We start from the raw sequence: 26,172 nt of genomic DNA, 5'->3' as shown, positions 1-26,172 counted from the left end.
CTTCCCCATGCATATGTTTAAGGTATAGGGATGTGCATATACTCCACAATGTGATGGTACTGGGAAACGGGACATTTGGGAGGTGATTAGGTTTAGATAAGGTCATGAGGACAGGGTCTTCATGATGGTATCAGTGCCTTATAAGAAGAAACAACTCTCTCTCACTCCCTGCAACATAAAAATACAGCAAGAAGATAGCTAGGAAGAGGGACCTCACCAAGCGCCTAATCTTAGACTTAGCCTCCAGAAATATAAGAAATAAAGTTCTGTTATTTAAGCCACCTAGTCTGTGGTATTTTGCTATAGCAGCCCAAGCTAAATGTAATATTGTGATTCATCAGTCATATATATATTGGGTCATTCAGATGACCAAAATATACAGCATTTCTCATATATATTTGGTCTTTTTCCAAAATTCCTGACTCACAGGTTCCAAATTCCTTGGACTTTCATAAGTGTTGAGAGTTATAAAGGTATCTTTTGCTAATGGAGCTAACCGTGTTATTAGAGGGTTGGAACTTTCAGTCCCACCCCCACATCTCCAGGGTGGGGAGAGTAGCCAGAGATGGAGTTCAATCACTGGTGATGGATAATTTAATCAACCATGCCTAGGTAATGAAACCTCCATAAAAACCCAAAAGGATGGGGTTCAGAGAACTTCGGGGTTCATAGACATACAGGTGCATGACGAGTGGTGAGCCCAGAGAGAAGGGAAGAGAAGCGCCACACCCCTTCCTACGTACCTTGCCTTTTGCACCTCCTCCATCTGGCAGTTACTGAGTTATATCCTTTTACAATGAACCAGCAATCTTGTAATTTGTTTCTCTGAGTTCTGCAAGTTTTTCCAGCAAATTAATTGAATATAAGGAGGCAGTTGTGGGAACCTCAGATTTATAGCCAGACAGCCAGAAGTACAGATAACAACCTGGGCTTTCGATTGGCATTCTGAGTTGGGGGATCATTGGAACCTCCAATCTATAGCCAGTTAGTCAGAAGTACAAGTAAGAGCGTGGGTTTGCAGCTGGCATCTGAAAAGCGGGGAGACCAGGGAGAAGAAACAGTCCTGGAAGACTGAACACTTATCCTATGGAATCTGATGCAGGGTGTCCAAGAATTTATTGGTGTAGGGGAACCCCTGCTACACACACACACACACACACACACACACACACACACACACACATTAGAATTGGGTCCAGGAACCCGAAAGACTGAGATAATACCCTTAACATGTCCAGTCTTCCCGTAAGTCAGTAAAAAATTAACGTATTAAGAATGGATAAAGGTCAGGAACAGGAAATATGCAGAAGAAGGGCAAATGACTAACAAAAGTATGAAAAGAAGCTCAACTTCATTAGCAATGTGAAATACAAGTAACATAACAACAAATGACGTAAATATGATTTATTTTTTCCAATCAGATCAGTGACAATGAAAAGATTACTGAAATACACAGTGGGTGATGTCAGGAATAGGGCGTTTTCTCTTAGAAGAGAAGGGGAACGCACATTGCACAATTTAGCAGCACATATCAACAATGAAAATGAGCATACTTTAATCTCCCCCCACCCCTGCCCCGCCAATTCCACAAAACACATACATGAAAAGAAGGTGTAAGGACGTTCATCTTGAAATGGCATTCTTTGGGGAAAAAATACCATTATTTGAAAGCAGCAAGTAACTTGAAACAAAAGCAACTCTCCCTCAAAGAAAGTTGTTAATACTATTCAGCTGTTGAAAAGGATATTCTGTATGAATTGACAGGAACTAAAAACGTGCAGAACACAACAGCACATCTAGTATGATCTCATTGTTTTTAAACTAAAATTATATTGGTGTGTAGTAGTGTGTAGTATTGCCTCATTTAATGTGGGCAAGTTCACATGATGACAACAGAGTATTTTTTCAATTTTTATTAAATGTTTTGGGTGACATTAGGGGTAAATTTTGTTAATTTGGATTAAATATGAAACACGAAGACTGAATGTATATCCTTTTATAAGTAGAAATGTAAAATATACTGCAAATCCAAAATATATTTCCTTTAGATTTCAATAATTCTGCCGTCAGTTTTTTAAGAATAAGATGTATGTCAAATGGTATTTTCGTTATTCTTTCATAAACTATCTAGATTAACTAAATAATATACTTTAGCAAGTATGAGATTTTTCTTATAACATCAAGACCTTCAGACTACTTTCACATAATTGCATGTCATATCTTTATCATATTACTTTTAGTTGCTATTTTTGCAAGGCAGGAAGACAGCCCTGCAGAAATTCTTTGCAGTAACTCTCTGTGGAAACTTTAAACAGAACACTTGGTATATAAACTTACAGCTCCAGATTAGTAAGATCTAATTTTAGCCGAGATTCTGATTTACTTCCTATACTGTGATGATAGGGTTCGAAATGAAGGGACTGTTCTCACTTGGAGAGTAAGAGGGGGAAAGTAGTTTAATCTTGTTCCAGTGCTCTTATATTCCTCAGGTTTTCTGACAGTTTAATTCACTTCAATGGCATGGGGTATATCAAGGTACACATATTTCCATCACAAGGAAACTGAAAGTACAAAGACAACACTATATTTCAAACATCTTTATTTATTAGAAAAGCAGCAATTTCAGGCAATACTACAACGAGGCAATGCATGGGCATTACACAGAAATGTTTCACTTCTCTCAGTTTTAAGAACCAAGTTTTTCACTCTTTATTTTATAGTGGTTTTTTTTATCATCTAAAATGTCTATTAATTGCAAACAGCATAGGAGGCATGTATGTGGCATTCATTCTGCCTTTTCTTTATAGATTGCAAGATACTTAAGAGGAGTGAGTCCTAAAGGTTTTCATCCAATGATGTTCCTAAATAATAAAAAATTTTAAAAAGACAAACACATGTGCTTCCAGTTTGAATTATATTAGGAAGGCATGAATGAAAAAAAAATTTTGCCTAATGTAGAAATCATTAGTGCTGTCCACCAATTATTTTCAGCTCTTCTCCTGGGCATGTCATATTGCATTTATCTGCCCCCCTGGAAGTGGGCAGGGCTGTATCACTTGCTTTGGCTAGAGAATGTGAGCAAAAGTAATATGCATTCCCTCCAGGTGGAAGCTGTATGAGCCAGGGCATGATGCACTATGCTGACTTGTCCCCTGTGGCTTGGCAAACAGCAATATAGATGGTGGCAGCTGCTTTTTCTCCTGAGGTCTCTGAGGGATTACAATGAGCAGAGTTCCCCTTCTGAGTGGACAGGAGCCATAGGTGAGATACAAACATGTGTGGATTTATGGCACTGAGACTTTGGGGGTGTTATCACAAATATATCTTGGCTATCCTGATACACCTAGGTCACTGTGTTATGGAAATGACCAGATCCCCATGATAATTATGACCTACCTGGGTCAGGTGAGACAGGAAAAAGAAAGATGATATCACAGAGGGGTGGGCAGAAGATGCATAGCTAAAGATAATAACGGAAAACAAGTTTAACTTCTTCCATCTCATAGCACAGCTCAACTGGTGTGCCACCAGAATTCTGAAAACATGTAACACCTGACTATTTAGTCAGGGGCACTTACCTCTTTTTCCTTAGGAAAAAAAAAAAGTGACAAATGCCAATACAATAGCTGTCCAGTGTGAATGAATCAAAATTATACCTATTTTTTGTCACATCGGCAAAAAAAAAATAGTTTTCGGTGTGCCACAAAAGAACTAGTAATTAGTTTATGTGTGCTATGAGATGAAAATGGTTGAAAATCGCTGGCATAGCAAATAAAAATGGGAGTTTAGGTTCAAGAGTTACAACTTCTATATGACTTTCCTAAAAAATAACCACTCTTGATAAACACCAGTCCAAGTTCATTATAAAATCATTTGTTTGAAGTTTTAAACTAGTCAAAGCATGAAAATTACGAGTGGCACACTGATGCAAGCCACAAAACATACATATCCCTAGTTACTCTCTTACTCTATCCAACAAGTATGAAGAGCACAAAGTACATTTATTCACATAAGACATTCATCTACTGTTAGTAGACGTGTGAGTCACAAGTTCTGTCAGTAACAAGTTGAAGTCCAACATTATTTACTAGGTGGTAAAATATTCTGACACCCAGATGAAGAAGGAAGAAAAGGTATATTTACATTCTATGTATTTGACCTTAGACAGTTTATTAATTTGGAACAATGATGACGATACAGGTGAATGTAGCGAGCAAGTTTTACAGAAAGTTCACTCTATATATTAAGCAAATGCTCTTACATGGGTTCTAAGATTAGACACACAACTAAAGCAGGTTTTTCTTTTTAAGTCTGAAAATGGGCAAACAAGACCATTTGTTACATAAATGTGTGTGTGTTGTGTGTATGTGTATGTGAACTTCTAAGTATCTTCCACTTCTGCGATAAAGATAAGTAGAAGCAAGTTTCTGCCTTTAGAAAAAAAATTTTTTTAAGCATATTTCTATCACCTAGTTAAATCCACCAGTAAAAAGTCTGGTGTTGGGGACACATCCATGGCTAATTATGAGTCAGCATTATCTGGCTCTGAATTCATAATTATAAAAACCCATTTTCTATTGGATTTTTTTTTCTTTTTCTTTCTTTGGTCTCATTTTTTTAAGACTTCATTAACCTCAGGAAAAGCTTGGCATTTTCAAGTCATTTGCCCATAATAATGTAATTCCCCAGAAATAAGATGACAAATAGTATAAGTTGCTTAGATACTACTTTACTCAATGACAAGGGAAATTCAGTTACTCTGGTCTAATTATGAATTTTAAAACAGGGCTTGAAACGTCAAAATTGGTAAACTGGTTGAACATTATTTGTACTATTTATGTCTAGTAATATGAACAAATATGCTTCTACTTTGAACATTTATATGAAAGTTATTAGTGAATGCTCCACTCTATTATTCATGATACAATAAAATGTACTAACTACATGGAAATACACATATTAACAGGAATAAAATTCTGAAGTCAGATATGCATATGGTTGCATTCATTTCCTTGGGTGAAAGCCTAAAACAATGTAAACGCATATTCTTTTACCAAACTTATTTCCAACTTTTGGTGTCTATTTCTTGGATTTAGCATCATCATAAAACACTTTAGTTGTCCTGAACCTGTGCTCAAATAATCTAGATAATCATTCCAGGATATGCACAGAGTGAGATCCCCGTCACTTCCCAAACCTTGCATGCTCATGCATTTCCACATATGGTCATGTCCTAGTATCTTCTCCATAGAGATACACAGTGGCCTGGGTAGAATCACAGCAATAGAACAACGATTATGCCATTCGATTAGAAGAAGCCTCAAGGAAAAGAGGCCTGGAACTCTGGATGAGTTTCTCCCTCACACCTCTCCCAGGTCATGATACATGGAAGTGTTCGCTGCAGCCTCCTACCCAGCATAAGGAAGAAGGATGGAGCTTTGGTTCCCTGTGCCTCAGTTCACAGGACACCCACACTCTTAAGCAGCTGTAAGAAATAGATATCGTCTCTGAACCATCTCAAAGTTCTTCTGGGCTTTAAGTCCTCTTGAAACACAAGAGAACATTTATATAATATAACAGCAATCATAAATTGCAATGGCTTTTTAAAAGCATATACACTGGATATATATATACATACACAAATATATGCATATATATCTCACAATAAACATGTAATTATCAATTTAAATTAAAAATGTACAAAATCTTTGCAATTCCACGCTTATTTCATACCAAGAATTCTTGTGATTTAATTAGGCAAGTATTTATCGAGCATCTACTATGTGCTCTATAAATGAGAAAAAATTACATTTGTATGATTAATTATTTACTGGTCTTAAATTGAGAATATATGTGTCAGTGTGTATATATGAGTTTCCCTTTAAATTCACTGGAAAAAATGCTTGCCTTTAAGTCTTCAGTGAAACTATTTGCTTAATTTATTTTAACTTATTCATGAGAATTTTCCAAAATTCACAAAAGTAGACAATAACTTCCAATGTGCATTACCAATCAAAAGCAAAAACATGTGAATATAATTTAAGTCTAGTTGAACTGCACAAATTTCCTGGGGAATCTGAAATCAGTCTCACAGGAAAGATTAATTTTAAAACATACCCCAGTTAATGAAGACAATGAATTCTTTTACAGTTCTGTTATAAAGCAGAACTACCTGCCTATGCTCTGATGGACCCAGGACATTTTGAATGATTACTAAAACTCCATGGGTTGAATTATACAAACAAGCGAAGAAAAAGTCTAAAGTATTCATGAGAAATTTGGGGAAAGATTATTACCCCTTGATCTCTTGGTTAACCATTATAATAATCTCCAAATGTCTGGCTAGTTGCCAGTCATCCCTTTAACACTGGTAGCTCTGGCTTTAGAAGATTCTGTCTTACAGATTTAATGAAGCTGCTTTCAACAGAAATTTTTGATGTCCTTTGGTGTGTGTGTGTGTGTGTGTGTGTGTGTGTGTGTGTGTGTGTGTGTGAGTGTACACATGGAAAGCAAAAACACACTACCTGTAGATAGTCTTTGTATATTTACATATAGATTGTGTTTCTCTTGTTCTCTCACACAGAAATGACGACTCAAAGTAAAGTGCCTGTGCCAAGCTTCTCTGCACCGATCACTGGGTTGAAGTTCTGTTTGCATGATCCATGGCAGAGCTTCTCAGGAACTGTGTTAATGCAAATCGCCTCCATATGTGCTGAGATAGAGCCTTTGTTCCTCTAAAAATTATTTCTTTGCGCTAGAATTTTCAGAGGAAAGGGGGATTATTTGAAAACTAGGCAAATCTAAAATTTACCAAGAAAACCACTCACCTTCATAATAACCAATGCAAGCAGTCACATTTGTCAAATATGACAAAGATAGGGTCATTCTAGACAGGCTCACAAGACCAGGCAAACTGACAGCCACACCTGGTATCTATAGAGGTCATTATAATAAGCCACAGTGATTCCCATGTGACATGACTGATACCTATATTGGCTGAGGTTACAGGATGAGGCCAGATCAAAATTTGAGAGTGCTTCATTTCATAAAGCCTCGTCTATAAGGAACAGCTACGGAACAGGGACCCCAAATAGCCATTTCATGGTGGTGGTAGTTTTAAGATTCTCTTTGGCAAATAGGCCAAGTGAATGCTTTAGGACTCAACAGAGTCACTCATTCCAAAAGCAGAAAATAACACAGGTAAGCCCAAAATTGTTTTCAATTTGACTTCCATGGCATTATTTCATCATGGTTATCTGCAGTTGACAAAACAAGTGAAAATGTGCAATTAAACAGTTAATTTTACAAATTTCAAACGCTGAATCTGAACAAAGTGCCCCCCAAACTATTTGCTGAAGCCTGAATATTCCAGTTAGGCTTTAAATAGTTATCCAATTAATTAAAATATTGCCAAAACTTTTCTTAATTTTGTCCCATACCTACACTGACTTGCTGTCCTATTAAACTAGGTGATTGCTGATTTACTTTTTCTGCAACTGGTGACTCAGAAATCGCAGCAACCTTTAAGGAATTTTTAATGGAGCTAAGTTCCCACATATGTAAGCTGATGACATGCACTCCACAGCAGCGCCGGGCAAGCTTGTAGAGATTCTTAAGGACTGCCTTCCGTAGAAGAATATACACCCACGGATCTAAAATTTGATTCCATGTTGCCATTCGAAGAGCAAAGAGTGTAGTTTCACAGGTCTCCATCGAATGATTTCCATTTATTCCAATGTTGGCCATTGTCAGCTGCAAAACAAACAAGGGAAATCAGTTGATAGACATTTTCTCAGTCCTACAGTTTTCTTGTGTTTATTTTTTAACTTAACTAGCTATGTTACATGCTATTGATTTCACCTTCCACAATGGGATGTTATTTTACAAAATACTGACAAAAAGAAATGAACAATAGCAGAAACCTTGATGCATACATCTGAACCTTTTGAATTGAAATTGACATCAGAACTACAAAAATGATAGTTTATATGTAAGTCAAATGTACACAAATAGAAAGACCCTAGAGGGCAAACAATTATACTAGTAACTGGCAGTTCTGAGAATAGTAAGTTCAAAGCCAACACACATTTGTGTATTTCAAAGAAAAAAATTAAAATGTATTTGTGTAAATAAAGTGTAATTAAGCTAAAGTATGGATAAACTATACATAGGAGTTTTAAAAAATAAATTTAAAGTATCTAATATTAATTTGTACCTGGCCTATCATATTTTTCTGAAATGTTACTTTTAGAATTTTCTGTAACTACAATGATACCAATGTCTTCTATTTCATTTTCCCTTTTCTACATCTCTCATAACCTTAATTTGGCTAAAACATTCCAAAATACACTATGGAATTTTCTAAGGGCTTTGAGGAAATGAGTTCCCCTCTGTACTACCACTCAGATTTGATGTAGATTTTGGTCTCATGTGTCCATTTTCTGACTGCCCATGATGAAAAAGAGACCATTTTGTGGAATAAATTCCATAAACAGTCCCCACTATATGTTAGATCTGGTCTAATCACTGAGCTCAGCTTTGGCTTCTAACTAAACATCTGCAGAACAATTGTTGAAAATAATTTGGCTATAAAAACAAATAAATGAACAAAAGGTGAAACTGAATTAAGGGAGGCTTAGACTATTATGCCTCCAGGATAAAGAGAGGATGTAACAAAGTCTAAAACCCAAATGAGAAGAAAATCAAGTTTTCTTGGTCTTCTTAATGGACATCTATCAGAAGGAAATGTCTTAATTGGGCCTGATGATACTAATGGTTGAAGAATAAATGTCCCTTGTCAACACCTTCATTATTTACACAACAAAGTACAAGCTACTCTTTAACTGGCTCCCTGATTATGCATCTGAAGTGCACCTCTACAATTCAATCTCCCTGCAAATACACTAAGGTCAAAGAAATGTATGGAAAGAAAAGTTTATGTTCATTGCCAACTGCAAAGAATGAAATAGATAACACTTGCAATAAAATCGACATTCTTTTAGGCCATATAATACAGTATGTCAATGGTTAAGGTTGCAATATGAATGAATCTGTGACTCTGCCACGCTACTTTACTCACAGATAACAGAGCTCATGTGCACTAAAGATTCATTCTGGAAGTTATTCCATCATCCCTTCCCTTTACATCTGTCTATCTTTTAGTTAGTATCAGGACTCCAGTGCCTTCTCACAACGAAAAGCAATGGTAAATCAAGAATTATGCTTCTGTCCCTTTGCATAGTCATAAAAGTAAACCAATACAGCAGGGGGTCCTTTTTGAATATCTACTATGTCCAGATACCATGCTAGAGGCTAGTGATGCTGGGATTAATATTTAGAGAAATCCTATCTAACATATGATATATTTTGCTTATTTATCTAGTTCTCATTTCAATCTCTCACACTAAAATATACTCTTGAAAGCATGTTTTTGTCTCTTTCTCTGCAGCCCAGCAATGGGCAGACAGTAGAGAAGTTGATATTTGTTGAATGAACCAAGGCCCTATGAGGCAAAAGCAAAATTATGATGTTGTAAATAATAAAGGCATGTAAAATATATCACAGGCAGGGCTATTTACTGGCACATGATCCCTATGTGGTTATTAAAAGGTGTACTTTTTTTTGCAATTTTTCTAGTACATCAAAACTTCAGTTATTCAGACTTGACTAATTTTGAATTTCTGGCGATTCCACTGCAGGTTGTCTGAATTTCTCCTTAGCATTATTTTTATGGAAATGTAAGTGAATATATAATCAAAACCATATCTGGTGGAATATCCAACTTGTTTAGGTACAAAACCATTATTTAGGTTATCAACATCCATTTTCACACAAATAATTTCTATGACAATTAAACATGGTCTCACCTAGTCAGTGAAGCAGGTATTTTCACACGTAGCTATCTTATTCCAAGAGCCAGACCATTCCTTTCCTCCTTTCTGTCATCATATAAGACTAATTCTGGGACCATTATTTGGGGACTGAAAGAGCACACTGAAGTATAATTCACTGATTTACAAGTGATAGCCCCTTATAACATTATCATCCAGAGACTGCTCTTTAGGTTTGGCACTTGAATAATCACAGAAATGGGGACTAATTGTGATTATGTGATTATATTCCAGCCTTCCTGGATCATCAAAAAGGTCCATTTGGAAGCTTTGCCCAAAGACCATTCTATTACATCTCCATGTAAGAAGTTTAATCTATGTGTTAATTTGGATAACTACTGTCACAGCGCCTCTGAGTATTAGCAAATGAGAAATGTCATTTTATTTTAACTTCAATGGCAATTTTGGAAAAGGCACCTCATACAAATCACCAAATCCACCTGTGTTCAACACATGACTCTTAGACTTAAACATATTTGTGGTAATTTAACTTAATCGTGTCTATTTTTGCAAAAGATTATTTCATCTCTGCCATAGTGACTACAAGAATCTTCAGAGAAAAAAAAAAAAAAACATACTCTTGTGCAACTCCAGTATAATCGGCTTAGAAAAGAAAAGTTAACAAATTGAAATGCAGATGCTCTCATAGAATATATCTTTTCAATTATGAGCTTTATTCAGACCTAAATTATATACATGGGTACATTGTTGAATATAGAAGGTAATAATATTTCAGTCATTTCCCACTTATTGGATACTCATTAAAACTAAGTATTTTGCACATGATGAATGATTCAGAGTTAAGACAGAAATATTACAATAAGGAGAAATAAAAGCACAAAGGGGTATGGTAATTCTTATTTTACAACTTTTCAACAGCTGGGAAATGTTGCCCACCCCAAACTACACCTCAGTGTTCCAAAATATAAACAGTTGTGCAAATGAACTTTTTCCAGCTGGATTTGTTGGTAGAGGCTTAACCAATGACCAAAATGACAACACACTCCTGACTCTACCCAAAGACTTTGAAAGTTGCAAAGAAATGAGAAAAGAGGACATGCAGTGTATAAACTGCTCCCTTCAAAATGGGACATTCCCAAATCTAACACTTTATATGCCTTTTCACCCCTTCATGATAACTGAGAAAATAATGTGTAAAATAAAATAAAAAAATTTAAACTGAACAATACATAGGGGGAAAAGATGTATAATACCCGGGGGGGGGGGGGGGGGGGGAGTTCATCTTTCTAGAGAAGGTTCATGCATAGGATCCATGTATTTTCATTTGTTATTCCAGTCCCTTCTCCCAGACCTGCACTATTTTTGAGTCTGTTTATTGGGAAGCTTTATGCCAGAACTCCTTGGAATAGCTGTCCATGGTTCTCTGCTGCTAATCCTTACAAAATACTATTGCAATTCCTTTCTATGACACTTTTGAAGGGAATAAAATACAGTGTTTATCCCAGAATACTAAAATAATAAACATTAAAAATAAGTAAAATTTATATGTTATGTGGCATGTGGTGATTTAAGGGGAAAAATCCTATATAATAAAGAGGTAATATGCAAATTGACCCTCACACCCTCACACAAGATGGCCGCCCCCATATGGTCAAAGATGGCCAACAGGGGAGGGCAGGTGTGGGTGATCAGGCCAGCAGGGGAGGGCAGTTGTGGGTGACCAGGCCAGCAGGGGAGGGCAGTTGGGGGCAACTTGGCCTGCAGGGGAGGGAAGTTGGGGGTAACTGGGCCTGCAGGGGAGAGCAGTTAGGGGTGACCAGGCCAGCATGGGAGGGCAGTTAGGGTGACTAGGCCTGCAGGGGAGGGCAGTTAGGGGTGATCAGGCTGGCAGGGGAGGGCAGTTGGGGTGATCAGGCTGGCAGGCAGAAGCAGTTAGGGGCAATCTGGCAGGCAGGCAGGTGAGCAGTTAGGAGCCAGCAGTCCTGGATTGTGAGAGGGATCCCAGATTGGAGAGAGTGCAGGCCGGGTTGAGGGACACCCTCTCCCCCCACCTCCCCCCACCCCCGTGCATGAATTTCGTGCACCAGGCCTCTAGTTATTCAATATATATGCTACCATTCACTTGATAACAGCCTACTGGCCTAACTCTGATCAAATTTACCCTCTCCCATGTAATTTTCACCATTTCAGATACATGTCTTACCTTGATTTGCTTCCCTGAGCAGAGAACACAGTTGGAACCACCAGACTTCTGACCCACAGAACTGGGACATAATAAAGTGGTCACTGCCTCACACTGCTAAGTCTGTGGGCATTTGTTACATAGCCATCGAAAACTAATACAGTACTTATGAGGGACTTAAATTAGGAAACCGTAAAATTTATATACAAAAATCTACAACAATCATTACACTCAATGGAGAAAACATAGATGCATTTTAAGATCTGAAAAAGAAGGGTACCCATTACTGCTACCACTGCTTGACATAGTATCAAAATTCCTGGTTAATGCTACAAGGAAAAAATGAGGCATACAAAAATTTAAAGAAAAGAGATAAACTTTTGTTATCCGGAAGTGATTAGAATAAATATATAAATAAAACCAATAAGAGAGTTAAGCAGATGCTGAATACTAGTACATGACCAACTTAGAAAACCAAAAACGCTTCTCTACACTAACATTATTAACTATAAACTGTAATAAAAATACCAATAAAAGAGCATAGAAATTATAAAGTACTTAGAATTTAGTTAAGAAATAAACAACACCTTTAAAGACGCTTGCAATTTTAACTTCTGTTCTCTATTTTTCAAACTTTATATTATGAACATACATTATTTTGCTAATGAAAATATACCATATCAATTGTGATGTTCGACATATTTACAACATTGGCACCAATCAGAACAGCACAGGCATTAATAGGTAGTTCAGCTACACAGGCCTGTGCCCGATGAAAAAAAGCCTTGCACCTTATTAATTAATTGATTATTTGAGTAAGTTAAGTGATTATTATATATCTCTCCCAGAACTGGCTGGGAAGGACAAACTTTCGCCTTCCATTTTCTCTGAAGAATTTCTCTCAAGATTTTTCCTGTAGTCAGGACAAAGGGAATAGAACAAATACATTTAGATCAACAAGGCAAGGTGGCTTATTTAAAAGATTGCAGGGAGCCCTGGCCGGTTTGGCTCAGTGGATAGAGCGTTGGCCTGCGGACTCAAGGGTCCCGGGTTCGATTCCGGTCAAGGGCATGTACCTTGGTTGCGGGCACATCCCCAGTAGGGGGTGTGCAGGAGGCAGCTGATCGATGTTTCTCTCTCATCGATGTTTCTGGCTCTCTATCCCTCTCCCTTTCTCTCTGTAAAAAATCAATAAAATATATTTTTAAAAAAATAAAAAATAAAAATAAAAGATTGCAGGGAGCAAAATCTAGAGCTGGCATAGAGGGAGAAGAATGTGTCTGTGGAGCTGGAGAACAGGAAAATAAGCAAGGGGAATGAACTATCACGTGGCCTGCACCTGACCAGCAGGCTACCCATCCTATCCAGACTGAGGGGACAGAGTTAAAAAGTGTAGCTCAGACTGCATCTCCCTGCATGAGCTCAGTTGCTCCAAGAATGTGAATGCTGCAGACCTTGCCATTACCTGTTTTCAAATTATGAAATGATAAGGTTAAAAATTCCTCATAGAGCTTGATTCTCAGACCCGGGGAGTCATCAAAAGATAGTAATTAAAGCACATCAACATACTTAATAAGCACTTTTACAAAGTCCACCAGATTAGTACGTACATTGAACATAAAGAGCAGCTTACAAGGTCAACTTGCTTTCACTTTATAAACACATTTATAACTAGGCTACTGAGACACCTTCTGTATACTGTAATTATGATTGATCCTAAACTGAAGACAAGTCATCACCAAACCACACTAATGATTCACTCATATGACTAAGAAAGGTCTAAATAATCTAACAAGTAGGTCTGAAAATGACCACCAAAGGCATCTTTATGGTTCTCCTTCCCCTTAGAGAACTGTCAGCAAAATTTCATCCTTATACTACTGTAAAACTGGGGCTCCAATTCCAACTCCCTTCTTTCCATTATGTAAATTCTCTGTAATTTTTTCCATCAAGCTATCAAGTTTTGTGGTATTATTTGCAATACCAGAAAACCAAGCCCTTCTCCTGTGGTTATATAGAAGACATTGTATTCTCAAGAGGTTTTGCAAATAATACCACAAAAATGGCCTTAAGAAAACATGACTTTTCCCAGAATAAACAAGAGGAGATAAACATATGTAATTCACAAGAAATTAGGTTTTGCATTCAGGTAAAAGATTTGCTAAAGAAGGTGGGCTGAACTAGCCTTCAAATTTTCCCAGAGGGGTTAAATAGAAAAAGATACAAGAATCAAAACTACCCTAATCTCAAATTGCAGAGGTCCCAAATCCCAAAGGTTAAAGTGGTTCATGGTTGGCTTCTTAGAGAAGAATTGATCTTACTAAAAACATTTATATCAAGAAGCACATCATGAAAAGAAAAAAGGTGGTACTCACCTAAAATGACATTTGCTACAAGTTTATGGAAAAGAAATCGGTGTGAAGAAAAGATGAGGTAATTTCACCCAGTGAAGAAAAGAAAGTTTATAAATCAATGGATAAATCAAAAGATAAGAATTGCATTTCTAGAAGAGTACTCAGTACTTCACTGAGCCCAAAGACCACCAGAGACAACAATGAACCTGAACTCAAGGAAACTTTGGTCGAGAACTCTCTACCCTTAGTCGTTTGGCATAGACTAAACACAGACGAAGTTTCTCAGCAAAGCTGTTCCTTCGAAGGCCGTGGGCACTTGCCCACAGGGTTCTTTTGTAATAGAGTAGTTCTGCTCATGTCTCTCCAAATAAACTACAAATTCCTTTGAAGTTACTATCCCATTTTAGTATGTTTATATGCCCATGTAACACATGTGCAAATGTCCATGGTAGTCACTGAATGAATGTTTTTCAAATTACCACTGCGTTTAGTGAAACTCAGTACCAAATGGAATAATGGTTAGAACAGTAATAACAACCATCACACAGCACCTCTCACTGGACGCTTGCCAAGTAGGCATCATGTGAAAACTCAAGTTATGTGATTAAATCAGTGATATAGTCGTTATTATTATCAACAGCTTTAAAAACTTAAAATTGACGCTCACAAAGATCCTTAATAATTTTCCCAAGGATATGTGGCCAGCATGTCCAAACTCAGGTGCTGAAAAGTTTCTGCACCCTACAATAGGCTCTAGAAGCTCACCTAATTAGAAGTAGACATTTAAGCATAAGCTCAGGCGATTCAAGTACCGTCATATGATGTAGAGTCAACACTAATGAAGATATGAAGATGCCCATTGATACAGGCAACATAAATTGATATATCTTTGCATATAGCCAGTGCCTATTAAGTATTTGGTAAGTGAATGCAGAACTGAAGTGGGAAATTCAATTACTTTTCCAAGTCGGACCGATGAAGGTCCTAACAATGAAATGACCACTGGTCCTTTCTTTCCAATCACAGAAGCTGGAGAATAGTTAAGCACCTTGACTCAGAAGCACAGCCTCTTCTTGAGTCAGAATTTGCTGAGGCTCATTAGGTGGGGCCATTTCTCTTTCTGTGCCCAGGAAGATTCACTTCTGTGGGGAAATTTTAGAATATTTCAAGGTCCTAGAGAAAAGTTCTGCAAAATAAACTGATATTCTACGTTCATGTTTTACACAGTTTAAACAGTGAGAACTATGACATTAAAGCCAATGGTATTTTTTTTTTAATTCCAGAGTCAAAGCCTAAATAAACTCCAACCAAGAGAAATGGAAACTCCGTGCCATAGCCCATCTGACATGTAAGATACACTCTCCTATAAGAGTATGTGCATGTACATCCTCATACTATAATCACAAATGCAGCAAAGGCTGAAAATTTCTCTTTTGTAGTAAATAATTATTAGGGCATTTCTCTAGGGTCAAGAAACAAAATCATTTTATAACTAAAACATGGAATTATCTAATTTGTATGTGTTCACACGTGTGGGTGATTAAAAGAGAGCCAAATAACTTCATCTCAAAAGCAAAATGCAAATGGTAATTTCATATTCTTAACTAAATGAAAGATAATCAAAATGCCCTTTGCTAAACCAGCAGAAAGATATATTGAGATTATCAAGCAAGTAGAATAAAGTATAACTGAATATGTTCTCTTTAAAAATTTTGCCACAAAATAGAATTTTATTTCATGACTGAAGGAGAATCATTTTGAAAGTATTTTCCTTGTTACCCACAATCTAATCCTAACTTAACAATGATTTATTATTTGCTTGGCTTCCCAATATAAGTTCTAGCAAAGTAATTAATTCACTGCTCATGTGTCAAATGAAATTTCAAGCAAACAACTTTCTGCTATATTTCTGCTCCATTGTAACCCATTTTCTGTCCAGCAGCCAACGAGCTCTTCTTAAACCATGCATCAGATCATACATTTTCCTTGTTAAGAAACCCTCGAATGGTTTCCAACCAAATTTTAACCCAAACTCGCCAAGGCCTACAAAGTTCTGGACAATCTGACCCTCCCTCCCTTCCTCTCTATCCTCAAGTCCTACCACCTTCACCTAACATCCCTTTGTTCTAGTTAATAGCCTTTCTTTTGTCCCTCACTACAAGATTTTTAAAAAATTTATTAGAGAGAGAGAGAGAGATCAATTTGTTGTTCACTTATTTATGCATTCATTTTTGATTCTTGTATGTGCCCTGACTGGAGATCAAACCCAAAACACTGGCATATCGGGAAGATGCTCTAACCCACTGAGCTACCTGGCCAGGGCCCCAGCACTGGTTTTTGTGCCAGTTTTCCCCTCTGCCTGCCCACCCTGCCCACATATCTTCCCCTAGCTGGCTCCTTTTGTCATCGAGGGCTGTCCTCATGAGAAGGTCTTCCTTGGCCATCCAACCTAAAAGAGCCCTATCTCCACCCTCAGTAACAGAACTTTCCACTATTTGAAAACATCCTGTTATTTGTTTACTTATCTCTCTCTCCAAAGAGCTCCAACCCCTGGCGTTCCCCCCCCCCCCACCCCTGGAAGAATGTAACCTCTTTGGAAGAGGGCATGCTGCCTGTCTCATCCAGCACCATAGCTTTAGCACCTGGAACAGTATCTGATACACAGAGGGCACTGAGAAAGATATTTAATGAATAAAGGAATGAGCATTTCTAAACATATTATATTTATGGATTTAATTGCTTTTTTGTAGTGACTTCTCACTAAGGTCACATCTTCAGCTCTCTTTAAAAGTCAAGGGCAATGGCATCCTCCAGCTGCCAACATGCCTGGGTCTGACTGCAAACAGTAGTGTCTTGATGGCAAAACTGTCAGATTTTGCAAGACGTTTAAAATAAACAAACTGTTCAGTGAGACATGAACACATTTTCAAGATAAAACTTTGTTTTGTTGTAATCAAAATTCTGAAACTGGCTCCTCGTGGCACTCTCTGGTTTTAATCAAAGCCTCACTGGTCCCGCACAACATCCAGCAAGGACTTTTCTCCCCTAGATGGGGCTTTAACCTTTCGATGACAAAAGAGGAGAGAAAAAAACGTGTCTCAGAGGATAAAAAAATTCTGCACAAAATCTAGGTTATTTTTAATACTCAAAACCAACTAACAAAGCTGCCATGTTATTTTTAATTTGATTTTTTAAATTTGCCCAGATTAATTGAGACCCATTTAGGTAGGGGACAGAGAAAGGTAGGTGGCTAAGTGCATTGTCAATGCTCTGGAAGGAAAAAGCAAAGTAAATTTTTTTGTTGTTAATCCTCACCTGAGGATATTCTTTCCATTGATTTTTAGAGAGAGTGGAAGGGGGAGACGGTGGGGAATTTTAACTAATTAATTAATTCTTACACTCTAAAATCACATTTTAAGCAAGAACTTTACATTTAAAATGATCATCACAATTATAGTGTTTAGTAATATTTCAAATACTTTACTCTTTTCTTTCAAAAATAATATTTTACAAATAAAATCCTTATGTGATATCATATGCAATTATATACCAGAGCTATAAGAATGTTGTTTAAATTACTAATTTCACTTATGATCAAAGGATTCTAACAAATGAGCTGCATATTCCTAGAACCTTCCGGGCACTGCAGGAAATAGAGTAGGAGAATGTGACTTTTATTCTGTCATGATTATATAGAATTAGATGTATTTTATCCATAGCAAGAGAGATAAAAATGTGCACTAAAATAAGCAAAGCAGGTTTCCTAAGGAAAATCATTATAAATTAAATAAAAACAAATCAAGATTTTCTGAGCTAATAAAGTCAGATTTGGATCAGTGTAATGTGCTGAAATAACATATTCTTCTTAGAGACATGATTTTTAATCACCAGTCACATATACATTTGACTACACTGCATGCTAAACCATGCGATATTGGCATTATACTTATGAAACAACTAGAGGCCCAGTGCATGATTGAATCATGCACGTGTAGGGTCCCCTACACGCTTTCGCTTTTCGCGGTGGAGCTGGGTGCCTGTCCGCTGGTGCACCAGGCCTTTCAGAAGCCTCCGGTGCTGCGGAGGCTTCTGAAAGGCCTGGTGCCGGGAGTCCCGCCCCCTGCGCCTCTCAACAGCAGGGTAGCCCCCCTCAGTGGCGGCAGATCCGTGCCTCTCAATTTTTTAAATTTGAGAGGCACGGATCCGCCACCCAGTCTCCCGCCGCCCAATCGTGGGCGTAGTGGAGTGATGGTAATTTACATGTTACTCTATTATTAGATAGGATGGGCTTTCTTCTAGCAATTTTAGAAGAAAAAAATACCTGGTATCTTACTTAACAAGCATTCACTCATATAAGTGTTCTGTTTTACTAATTTTAATTATAAAAGCATTATTTAAGGAACTACTTTTACCTGTTCTTAGAGTCATGACAGCACATTCACCCTTCCCTCCCCACTTCTGGTGGGTAGGTCTGTCACTGAGTAGGGAGGCCTATGACTGAGTTTCTCCCTCTACCCACCACAGGGAAGGACCCTGACTGTTTCCCACCAATCCAGGTGGTCTTCCAAAATACTGACCATCCCTGGCCAGTATGGCTCAGTTGGTTGGAGCGTCGTTCCCAGACACAGAAGGATTGTGATTCGATCCCCAGTTAGGCATGTACAGGAGGCAACCGATCAATGTTTCTCACATCGACGTTTCTCTCCCGCTCCCTTCCTCTCTCTCTCTCTAAAAATCAATAAAAACATATCCTCAGGTGAGGATTAAAAACATATCCTATCTAATAATAGACAAATATGCAAATTGACCGCACCTTCGCTATGCCCAAGCCACGCCCACCAGCCAAGCCACGCCCACCAACCAATCAGGATGAATATGCAAATTACCCCAACAAAGATGGTGGCTAATTTGCATATCAAGACAGCATAGAAAAAAGCCAAGAGCTGCAGAAGGGAGCAAAGCTGCAGAGAAGCAAGCAAGCCAGGGAGAGGAGAAGGGAGGAGCGGAGGTGGGGCCGGGGGAGAAGGAAGTTGAGCAGGTGGGGCCGGGGGAGAAGGGAGGAGTGGAGGCGGGGCCAGGGGAGAAGGGAGGAGCGGAGGCGGGGCCGGGAGAGAAGGGAGGAGTGGAGGTGGGGCCAGGGGAGAAGGGAAAAGCAGGCGGGCTGGCGGAGAAGGCGGGCCGGGGGAGAAGGGAGGAGAGTGGGCTGGCGGAGAAGGGAGAACGCAGGGTGGGGGACAAGGGAGGAGAGCAGGCAGGGCGGGGTAGAGTGCAGCAGGAAATCCTATTGCAGGATTTTTCCTGCAACAGGAACGCTAGTATACAGTATATTGACCTTTATCCTTAAAGCTGAAATAGTTTTTTAGTGTCTTGGCCTTACTGTGGGGTTCGTGTGGAGACGGTGGCAGGGAGAGATGGTAACAGACAAATATCTCAGGACTCATAGGTTTCTATGCTTTTTTGGTACCCGATTACACAGTGCATCATTCAGAAATCACTCTGAAGCATGATTCTTAATTCATAGCTTCCTTGTCTCTTTTTACTGCTTACTAGATAAATAATCTCTGAGTGAGCCGAATGGATTTCAACGTGAGTTAGGCAACCATGTAATACAAACCAAGAAGTCCAAGAGAAAGGTGGCATCAGTGCTGTGGTCACATATTACTGTCAATTCATACTTAAGGGAGGTATTAAAGACAAGGGCAGCAATATAGGCAAAATAGGTTATCCATTCATCTTCATGACCAAATATAAAATGGCTTGCTAAATAGACAATGTAGAAATCCACATCAATCTAAAACTGTCTAAGTAAGCAGGCTGGCTTTTATATCACTACTATTTGCCTCAGACACACAAACCTAAAGTGGGCAATTGGGAGAAGGTAAACAGCACACAGTGGACATTAATCCTAGACAAACTGCTGTCTTTCCCACCATCCAGGAAAGCTTTCCGCAAGCTGGCTTCAGCATCTGTATCCATAGATCAGCCTGCTATGAGCTTAGAGAGATGAAGGGAAAAGGCAAAGATCTCCTCTAAATGCCATGCATTTAGAACTGCTTGCTATATTTTATTGACTGAAAACAGCAATTCTTTATATTCCCTTGAAATAAGGTACAGTCTGCCTTAACTGTGTTTAGACTTTCAGTGGAGAAAAGTATCACCACACACTCTATAAAAGCTTTAAAACCACCTGATACTATCAAAGTTTATAAAGACTCTAGAATTTTTTTTTAAATTCTTTGGTATATCAGGTAGTTTTCTGGTTCAGAAATAGTACATGAGAGAAATATTGACATTGTCAGTCACAAAATGTCGTTAAAGAAGCATGGAAAGGTTAAACTGTATCAGAAACTGATCCTCTGTCCACTGCGATGAGCACAGGAATACTAATAGAGATACCTGTTGCTACTTCTGTGCTGCAATTTGGAAATGAGGAGTAGGAAGGCATCCGCGCAGGTGTTGCTTCCTATATGCAGTTCTAGTCCAAGTTTTCCCCAAAAGCACATTCTAATTGAAGCAGGTCCAAAGGAAATGCTAGGTGGGAGAAATATTCTCAGAAGTTCCTTCCTAGTCTTGGGCAATTCCAAACTAAAACCCTGCCTGAGCAGAACTGGGAAAGGGACAGTCCAATTACAGGTGGGGAGGTCTGCTGGTGTCTGCAGTGGAATTTTCCTGGGTTGAGGCAGAACTGACCTGCTTTCTAAACTGAAAATATAGCCATGGTCTTGAATTCTTTGACTCCCTACTGGTTTAACTTCATATTTCCCAAGTTAGTAAACTAACGCAGCTACTAGAATACAGGCAACAGAATAGAGGAAATTTACTTCTGATGATATTTTTTTTTTTTTTTACTATCAGAAATCTGAGACCAAGACAAGAGGTATTGGGGGCATGACAGTGGCAAAGAAAAGCTCTACTTATTCAGTTTGAATATTATCAAGATTCTTTATTGCATTAATAAGAATGGCATTAGAGCCCTAGCCAGTTTGGCTCAGTGGATAGAGCGTTGGCCTGCAGACCACATGGTCAAGGTGCAATTCTTGTCAAGAGCACATACCTTGGTTGCAGGCTCCTCCCCGGCCTGAGCCCTGGTCAGGGCTTGTACAGAAGACAACCAATCGATGTGTTTCTCTCACATCAATGTTTCTCTCTGTCTTTCCCTCTCCCACTCTCCCTAAAAATCAATGGAAAAATATCCTCAGGTAAGGATTAACAACAACAACAAAAAATGGCATTAGAAGTTTCTTAGATGATACCAATAACAGTAAATGCACAAGAAAATGCAACATACTCAAAAAGTCTATGCTATAATTTCAATAGTAATATTTACCTCCAATATAAGATAAAGAAGAATTCAAGGCAAAATGTTTTAAAGTGGAGAGGGAAGGTTATCTGATATTTATAAAAAGAGTAAATTCACAACAAAGATAGAACAGACATGAATGTTTGACCTCTGGTGACATTACATTGAAATCCAAAACCATTGAAACCTATTAGAAATAAATATATAAACTGAGAAAACACAAATGTTATGAAATTCTAAGTTCTCATTATTTGACATGATAGTTAAAAATAAGGAAATGGAACCCTATAAAATATTCTTGATTTAGTAGCTATGAATTGAACTTGGTAACTTTAAAAAAAGAGAGAAAATGTGATTCTTTTCATAAGCCTATGTACATGTATGGGATTTCCTTCTGGAGAGATAAAAATATTCTGGACAAGATAGTGGTGATGGTTGCATAACAATGTGAATGTGCTAATTGAAACTGAATCATACCCTTTAAAGTGGTTAAAATAGTACAATTTTTATGTGAATTTTGTCAAAATAAAAATAAATAAAAATAAAGGTGTCAAGTCAGTGCTTTCTTATATACTGTTATGAAGAAACTGCTGAATTAGTATTCAAAACATGATAATAGGGCAGGTAGATAATGATAACAAATGGGAGCACTCTACATTGTAATTGATACACTGAACACAAGTCTCAATAAAATCTGAAGATGGCAGTTGTACATAAAGTTAAAGATAGCTCAATAAGATGTAATACAGGGTCCAGAAAGATCCAGACACATTTAAGAATTTCAGATATAATAAAGGTATACATTTAAAACAGTTGCAGACAAATCATTCAATAAGTAATTTTGAGACAACTAGTTAACCATTCAAAAGAAAATTCATATTATTAACTTGCAAACTAAACCAAAATAAACTATAAATGTTTTGAAACCAGGAGCACAAAAAATGAAAGGGCAAAAGTGCTATAAGATAAAAAAGATGAATACTGATATCACCTTAGCCTGAGAAATGTATCTCTTAACATGAAACAGAAAGCAGTAACCACAAAAGAAATTATTGATTAATTCACTACTTTTATAAATTAAAATACTCAATGAAAAGGCTAACCATGAGCCTGGGGAAACAATTGCTTTTATATTTGAACTAGAGGCCCAATGCATGAAATTCGTGCACTCGGAGGGGATCCCTCAGCCCAGCCTGCGCTCTCTCAGAGTCTGGGACTCCTCAGGGGATGTCCACCTGCCAGCTTAGGCCTGAACGGTGGAACAACCAACGTAAGAGCTAACCCTTGGTGGTCAGTGCACTCCCACAGGGGGACCACCACTCAGCCAGAAGCCGGGCTCTCGCAGTCCGGGACCCCTCGCTCCTTACTGCCTGCCTGCAGAGGCGAGAGAGGCTCCTGCCACTGCTGTTGTACTCTCCAGCCATCAGCCCGGCTTCTGGCTAAATGGCACTCCCCCCATGGGAGCACACTGACCACCAAGGGGCAGCTCCTGCATTGAGCATCTGCCCCCTGGTGGTCAGTGCACATCATAGCGACCAGTCATTCCACTGTTCGGTCAATTTGCATATTAGGGTTTTATTATATAGGATATTATCTGCTTTTTGTTATCCAGACAGTACTTGAAAATCATTTACAAATTCCCACACATTCACAGAAGAAGATAAGACCCAGTAATATAAGAATAGAAAGTTTAACTACTCTATTAATCAAAGAAATTAAACTAATAATTTTTCCTTCTTGGATGAGGAAAAGGATGCACCCAGAATGCTAATAGTGGTTACCTGTTGCTAGTGTGCTTTGAAAGATTTTTTAAATTTTAATTTATAGTTTGCCATATTTTATTTTTACTATAAGATGTTATAAAGAAAACATTGCATTGTTAAAAGTAGTTTGAGGAAATATAATACACAAAATTTAATATTCCTCAATACAGAGAATAGGTCTATGGGGGAAAAGGGAGGGATAATCTTTCCAATGGGTTTCCTAAAACAGGCAAGTGCCTCTCTCCCCCTTCCTCCTGCGTGCGGCCAGCTTTCTGCTCCTGCACAGCCTGCTCCTTGCTCCTCTCCCCTCTCCTGCATTGTCTCTCATCATTCATGTGCTTTTTATTTTCCTTGCTCTCTGGTCTTCTACTGCCATGAAAATAAATGCAAGAAGCAAAATAAGGGAATATCTAATCAAGGTAATGACAATAATAACTACTGCTGCTGCTGCTGCTACAGAAGCACTATTATTTAAGATTTATCGATGTACCTTGGGGCCCAAAGATTCCTCCACTATTACTAAAGCAATTAACCCTCTGACTTGCTCCCAGGCAAGGCCAGAAAAATACAATAGTTTCTTTTATTCTATATTAAAAGTGGAAAGAAAGAAAAAGAAGGATATGTGTAAGAGTTGGTGGTTGGAGAAAAGAGTTCAAAGATCGTGGGTAAAATAAAGGAGCTAGAAAGTACTGTTTTTAGAATTTGCCTCTGAATTATTTTCCCACGTCAGGTTTCTGTCTCTCTGATTAAGTCTCACCTGGAGAGACACCCAGCTTTTTGTCAGCAAAGGCCTGCTGAAAGAATAAATCAAATTAACAAGTAAATTAAAGCATACATGAATTTTTAAATTTTATTCATTGATACAGTATTATTAATATTCACAGCAATTTTCTTCCTTATATTCAGCCCTCTCTAACACTTTCTTAACCTAAATTCTTAGAAAGAGTTGGTGATTTTTGTAATGTTCTATTTCACCACTTATTTCTCTTCTAATCTGGAGTCACTTCTGTTATCAAAGGGCTATATAAAATACTAATTTGAATTATTAATTTTTCATGATCTGATTTAATAAAGCTCATGTTTCATTTCATTAGAAAATTGTTCTAGTCTTTAATATTAACTTATTACACCCTACTGTATTATAATCTTGTTCAAGCCTGTCTCAAATACTAAAGAGTTTCTTATTCATTGATTTTTATATCTCTAGGAAAGATATACACTATCTCTTTTTTTTTTTGGTTTTTATAATTTACATTATTTAACTTAGGATCACATTTATTTCCAGTAATTTTTCCTTCTAAATGATGTACTATAGAATGTTTTCCCTTTTATAAGTAATCAAAAATAACCTCATCCATATACATTCACAACAGAATACCTGCTATTCTAACAGAAAATATAATTGAACATCTTCATATTACAATTTCCTACACATGTCCTCTCTTTCATTTTCTAGGAGTACTGCTGTTTGAAGCCCTAGATATTGTAAACAGTTAAAACACAGAGATTGTATCACATCACAGTATTTAGTATCTAGAACACTGCCTGGCACATGGTAGGTCCTCAATAAATATTTGTCAAATAAATAAACATATAATTACTTGTGGAGCACAAAATTGAAAGTGAAAGCTCCCTATCAGAGCATCCATTATTCATTTAATACCTAATTTAAAAGTGCTTTTGATTATCTTGTTAATAAAATTATTGGCTGGCAGCATCAACATTTAATAGTCATAGCAACAATAATGATATATATATAAAAGCCTAAACGACTGTCCAACCGTTCGACCATCCGACTGGTAGCTATGACGCACAATGACCACCAGGGGGCAGACGCCCAACCCAGGAGCTGCTGAGCTGGGGTGACTTGGCAGCTGCGGTTCTCAGGTGACGCACCCAGAACCAGAGAGGAGGGAGCCCGATTTCAGGGTGTGTCACCTGAGAACCACCCTCTCACAATCCGAGACCCCTCGGGGGATGTTGGAGAGCCGGTTTCAGCCCGATCCCTGCAGGCCAAGCTGAGGGACCCCACCTGTGCACGAATCTGTGCACTGGGCCTCTAGTAATAGTATAATAACTGAAGTATATGGTACTTTCTAGGTCAGGCACTATTCAAATTACATATATTAACTTATTTAGTCCTCACAACAACCCAGTGAGGCAGGTACTATTACTATACCTATTTTACAAAGGAGGAGATTGAGGCACAGAGTGGTTACAGTCACGTAGCCAGGAAGTGGAAGAAACAGGACTTGAACCCAAACTCTTTTTTAAAAAAAATATGTTTTTACTGATTCAGAGAGAGGAAGCGAAAGTGAGAGACAGAAACATTGATTGGTTGCCTCCTGCATGCTGCCTACTGGGGATTGAGCCTACAACCCAGACATGTGCTCTGACTGGGAATCGGACCTCCTGGGGCATGGGATGATGCTCAATCAACTGAGCCACACTGGCTGGACGAACGCAGACTCTTAACTACTACATTATATTGCCTCTCCATGAGCTAATATCTTAACTCTTAGAATGGGTATGTTTTTTACTCCAACTAAATTATAAGTTCTTTGAGGAAAGAACTTTATATTTAAATCCCTGCAAATATGACTCCAATAGTGCCTTATAAATAATGATCTCAATATTTTTTGCTCATTTTAACTGGATTCCAATAATGTATAAATTAGTACCTTATAAGTTATTATAATCATAAATTATTAGTTTATTTAAG

The 26,172-nt window shown here is 37.9% G+C and overlaps 1 protein-coding gene across 2 annotated transcripts in view; it reads right to left on the bottom strand.

The window, feature by feature from the left end:
* Window positions 1-6,604: 6,604 nt before the first annotated feature.
* The window catches only part of PTGFR (prostaglandin F receptor), a 28,918-nt gene continuing 9,350 nt past the window's right edge, over window positions 6,605-26,172 (bottom strand). The window contains exons 2-3 of one of the 2 annotated variants that reach the window (XM_054720806.1): window positions 7,649-7,752; window positions 6,605-6,754 (exon numbers count right to left, since the gene is read on the bottom strand). In XM_054720806.1, coding sequence (XP_054576781.1) covers window positions 6,742-6,754; window positions 7,649-7,752 — 117 coding nt within the window. In that variant the 3' untranslated portion in view covers window positions 6,605-6,741. Of the gene's footprint in view, window positions 6,755-7,363; window positions 7,753-26,172 lie in introns of those variants that run through there. The other variant, XM_008139460.3, reaches the window with a different exon arrangement.

Source organism: Eptesicus fuscus, chromosome 9 (genome assembly GCF_027574615.1).
Source record: "Eptesicus fuscus isolate TK198812 chromosome 9, DD_ASM_mEF_20220401, whole genome shotgun sequence".
NCBI lineage: Eukaryota > Metazoa > Chordata > Mammalia > Chiroptera > Vespertilionidae > Eptesicus > Eptesicus fuscus.
This window is presented reverse-complemented; position numbering and strand designations above follow the sequence as displayed.